Raw genomic sequence first — 5,207 nt, forward strand, 5'->3', positions numbered from 1 at the left:
AAAAAAAAAAAAAAAAAACTTTATCGAGGTGGTAAGAATGAGGGGGAAAAAACTCTTATAATTGGATTTGGGAGGCAGTGCGGATAGTTTCCCAAGCTGTAATTTCCAGCGGTGTGACTGAGCTTTGGAACAACGCTTGAGTATTAAAAATGTAATCAATATAACTCACTCACTGAAAAACATGAACCCCTTGAAATCCTGAATTAGAGAAGAATGACAGGAAACAAAATACTTGCTGCTCATCCATCCCTCACCCAAGGCCAAACTATTTTGTTACAAAAATGTACACTACTGTTCAAAAGTTTTGAGAATTAATTACTTTTTTTTTCAGCAAGGATAAATCAAATTGATTAAGTGACAGTAAAGACGTTTATAATGTTACAAAACATTTATATTGCAAATAAATACTGTTATTTTTTACTTTATATTCATCAAAGGATCCTGAAAAAAGGTATTCACAAATTTTAAGCAACACAACTGTTTTCGACATTGATAATAATATAAAATGTTTCAAATCAGTTTATTAGAATGATTTCTGAAGGATCATGTGACACTGAAGACTGGAGTAAAGATGATGAAAATCCAGCTTTGCTTTTAAAGGAATACATTTCATAATATAAAAAAATAGTTATTTAAAATTCTAATAATATTTCACATTACATTATTTCATTAAATACAGTATTCTTCAGTAGACTTCATTACTGTATAAAAAATTACAAATTCTTACCCCTAATATTTCTACCTAGTACTATTATAGCACAGTGTGTCCAGAAATTTCGGTTTTGGAAAATAATTTCCCTTTTAATGCAGAACTATGTCGAACCTTAGCCTGCATAATTGAGATCTGTTGTGATTAATGACTTCATGAGTTTTGGTCTGTTCCTCAAACAAAGCCATTGAACACATTGAATGTAACATATTGATAGACCTTATTTTTTTCCTTTGTCATTTTAGAGCATTTTAAATCACCATCCAGCACCACTTTCATTATAAGCTAAAGAACATCTTGGATATTCTGCATAAGATCTCCTTTTGTGTTTCTTGGAAGAAAGAAAATAATACAGGTTTGAAATGACATGAGAGGGAGTACATTTCCATTTTTGGGTGAACTAATGCTACATACCCATGAGGAGTGCTCCTTCATCTGGTGCTGGTTGCTATGGGGACCGCTGGCATGACCACGCCAGAAGCAGCTCTGACAAAGCTGGTAGCCATGGCACTGCTGGCAGCGGTACCGGAAACCCATCATGCTCTCACTCCGGCAATACGAACATTCCACTGGATGGAAGACTGTGGGATACCAGCACAAAGGGTTTCAGGCAGCCGCAAACCTTGTTTTAACTGAGCCATATTTTGTGAGTGAGGTGTCCAGACGCAGTGGGCGTTGGGAAATAAGATATAAAAAACCCCACGTACAACGCAGTCGGACCACGTACCATTCTCTACATTAGCGAGTCGGTGCATGAGAGGTAGCCATACGAGGTACTGCGGGGGTGGATCTGCCATCAACACATCCAAAAACGTATTCAGCAAGATCTTCTTCTGGCAAAGCAGAGATAAGACGCTCTTAGTGAAAGCCTCTAAGACTCTGAGACAGGTTGAATGAGATCCTGATCGTTTTTAAGGGACTCTCGATGCTATCTGAAGCAGATTAGTGTACTCACCTGCTGAGGGAAGCATGTTCTCACAGAGTGCTCGGTGTAGCCAAATGATGGCCCCTCGAACACTGCCGTGGGGAGCTTCAACACTTCCCTCAGGAACTGGTCAAATTTGGCAAAGACCATCACGCCATTTGAGTCTGATATCTGGGAAAATATATCTGAAAGAGATATAAGTGATTTTGAGTTACTGTATGTGATGTCATGGATAAATATTTAAGAACAAACAATTCAGAATGAATCCTTAATTTACATTTTATTTATAATGCATGAGGATATCTAATAATTATCTTTAATCATTATCGATTATCAGATTAAGCAAAATTATGCTTATTTTTGTGGAGCAATAAAATAAAATAAAAATTTGCATCACTTAAATATACAAGTTGTAGCTATTCAAATGAATAAATAAAATGTAAAAACATATCTGGGTAAAATGCATTATTATTTCCCAAAAAATTCCAAGCTAATGTGATGAATTGACTTTTGATTTGTGTAATTTCATCAAAAAACAAACAACATTTTGACCAGAACTGTCTATACAGCTAAAAGACACTTGTGGGATGAAAATAAATCTTTATTATTATTATTATTATTATTAGTGCTGAGATGTCTTTTAATAACTTCAAGGAGTATTCAAAATAGATTTTAAATTGGAATGTAATTTTGAGTTCAGTACACATTATGTACAGAAGGGGGAGCCAAACTCAGTGAAACGTTTTGGCATAAAAGCCTTTTTGTATATTATTTTAAAATAAATAATATTTATAATATATAACATTGTATGAGCTTACAGTCTTTAAAATTTGAGTAATGGAGACAGAGAGCAGAGAGAAATTTAACAATTTAACAAAAAGAACAGTGCTGCAAAACTATTAACTGTTCCACAACAAGAATAGCAATGTACAGTGAGAGAACTGCAAGATTTATTCATTACTTTTGTAAATGATTTTTACATAAAAATTCAAATATTTTTCTATTAATCTATTAGTCTGCATTTACATCGTTTAATGAACGTCTATTTTTCTCCCATTCGAAAATGAATCAACAAGAATCAACAGATCTGTCTGTGATTGGCTGCATTGCGCTACAAAATACGTTACAAAAACACACAGTAAATAGAAACTTTTGACATTCTCCAGAGCGCAAACACAAATACGCACTGAAGTGTTTCCTAAATCTGTTTCGCCAATATCCTATTATTACATTTTCAACTGGTGCTTTTCACTGTGCGAGAAAATGGACGTGTGGCGTGAGAGCGTGAGAGCGTGAGAAAAGTGTCAATTGCATGAGTCACACGCTGAATGTGTGAGAGTTGGCAGCCCTGGAAGAGTTCAAAATAACTAATCAACAACAGTTTAGCATTATAAAGCATATGAACCCCTCTTTGTGACAGAAAATATCCATTGCATCTTTGTAAAATCACTGCTGAATAGCTGTATAACAGGCATGATACTCACAACGTAATTTGTCCAGTATTTTACCACCACACATCGTAGCTAGCATTGACTTCATAGCAAACACCGTGAGTTTCCCATGGCCTTCACTGAAACACAAACAACACATTATCAGAAGATGTTTTATTATAGCAATCCTAAGCCTTAAGATTCTTTAAATTGCATTTACTGTTTGGACAACAGCAAATTTCATACTCTTATAGCCAATCTTTTGGAAATATGTGCGTAAACAGAACATGTTTGACTATTGATCGTGTTAGAAGGCCCACAGCCAAACTCATTATTAGTATTTTTCTATGGTAAGCTCAGTCTTGGAAAGTAGCCTAACAATGCTACAAACTTAACTATGTTTTTCTGTAGCTTTACAGCAGCTCAGCTGTTTTTGTTTATAGTATATAGTGTAGCTTTTTCAGCTACTTTTCCAAGAGGTAGAAGTGTAGCATGACAAAAAGCTACATCTCCCTTTTTGTCAAATTGTGCACAGGACGCTAAAATGTCCTATAGCTCGTTTTTAGCATTGGAAAGTTGAATCATTTTAGTGAAAAGGTACGTTTGAACCATTCATGTAAATGAACCAGTTAAAAAATTACTCACCAATTCATTTAATTCATTCAGTCTCTATGCACCATCTTTTTTTTTTATATATATATATTTAAGTTTTTTTACTTCTTGACTTCCATTAAGTGTTAGCTGTGTTCAGTCAAAATTTGAATTGTTAAACATTTCATGCTGTCAACCATAATTGAGATCGCTTTGGAGGCGTCGTGTTTACATCTGTTACAATGATTGCTTATCAGGATCACCTAAATGTTGGATTTTCAAAATATGTTAAGTTTGTTGCAGTAAACTTGCATGACGTTCTTTAATAAATGATTAATTGGTTTCACACTGGTCTGTTATTGTAGGGACGTCGACTTTACATGGGTAGCCCTTAGCCAATGAAAGCTGCGATGGAGTCCAGACCTTCTGCCATCAGTCTGCATAGATATTTATACGTGAAGCTACATTCAACTGCTCCAGACACATCAACGTGTCCGCCATCTTGGAACGGTAAAAAAAAAACTGCACGGGGAAATCTTTCACCCTCACTTGAAATTCCAAATCGAGTGGAATTCTACTGAAATGACTGGATTTTGTTTGCAAAAATTCAACAATCAATGGTAAATATGACCGCACCTTTAGAATTTTGCCAAAACGAGGTGCACTAAGCAGGGCCGTTTTAACCATTGGGCTAGGCGGGGCTGAAGCCCTGGTGCCCAAGCAAGGGGGGGGGGCCGTGATTGGCTGTGGAGTAGATTGGCTGGAGCGCAGATCGCCAAAGTCACTACGCCCCCCACTTATTAGCGCTGTTATTTAGTTGAGCTTTTCCGTAAATTCCATGCATTACCATTTGAGATTGAAACGTAAAGTTTGAATTTGGTTTACCAATCAAATGCATTTATTCTATATTTGACTTCTGAACGATATGCGCACGTATCTGTCAGGTGATTGCTGTCCAGTATGTCTGCATTCACCTCTCTTCACTTTGTTCTGGAGTAATCTGGAAATGGTCGCGCAAAGAACAACATTCAATAATTTAAAATGTCAGAAATTCTAAAAGAGAGAGGGGCTCAAAAAACAAAAACATTTAAATACAAACAACATAAAAAACATGACTTAGTAAATTCCCCAGCTATCAGGTTATTTTACTAAAGCTGATGATGGAGTGGAAGTTGCTGGAACAGCAAGTGAACCGGGCACATGGAGCAGATAAAAACAGTGTCATCGTCCACACAGACTTTTAGGTTAGTTTGATTATTAACTGGATTTATATTGTTTTTGTGTTTGAACAAACTATATTCATTTAAGGGTTGGGAGATAATCCGGTAGAAATATATAAATCGTTGATTGAAGCGCGTCATGATGTAGTCTAAACTTATCATCTCAAGACGTTTTAAGCAGGTTTTAAAACAAATGGTTTATACTGTTCATGGACATCACGCTGCGGGGCAGAATTCATTCTGGAAAATGCGTGCGTTAAAACGGGTTCTACCTGATACACCTGCTCGTATTACTGACTAAACTTTCGCTCCTTGTGCTTAAACGGTCAAAT

General features: G+C 36.0%; 1 protein-coding gene across 5 annotated transcripts in view; it reads right to left on the reverse strand.

Moving 5' to 3' along the window:
- The window catches only part of LOC107741848 (dystrobrevin beta-like), a 55,023-nt gene that overhangs the window by 30,418 nt on the left and 19,398 nt on the right, over positions 1 to 5,207 (reverse strand). For 4 of the 5 annotated variants that reach the window (XM_016554644.1, XM_016554643.1, XM_016554645.1 and 1 more), the window contains 4 exons: positions 3,119 to 3,204; positions 1,665 to 1,819; positions 1,437 to 1,542; positions 1,124 to 1,290 (listed from right to left, as the gene is read on the reverse strand). In XM_016554644.1, coding sequence (XP_016410130.1) covers positions 1,124 to 1,290; positions 1,437 to 1,542; positions 1,665 to 1,819; positions 3,119 to 3,204 — 514 coding nt within the window. The remainder of the gene's footprint in view (positions 1 to 1,123; positions 1,291 to 1,436; positions 1,543 to 1,664; positions 1,820 to 3,118; positions 3,205 to 5,207) is intronic. The other variant, XM_016554646.1, reaches the window with a different exon arrangement.

Source organism: Sinocyclocheilus rhinocerous, unplaced genomic scaffold, assembly GCF_001515625.1.
Source record: "Sinocyclocheilus rhinocerous isolate Xijiao unplaced genomic scaffold, SAMN03320098_v1.1 scaffold1157, whole genome shotgun sequence".
NCBI lineage: Eukaryota > Metazoa > Chordata > Actinopteri > Cypriniformes > Cyprinidae > Sinocyclocheilus > Sinocyclocheilus rhinocerous.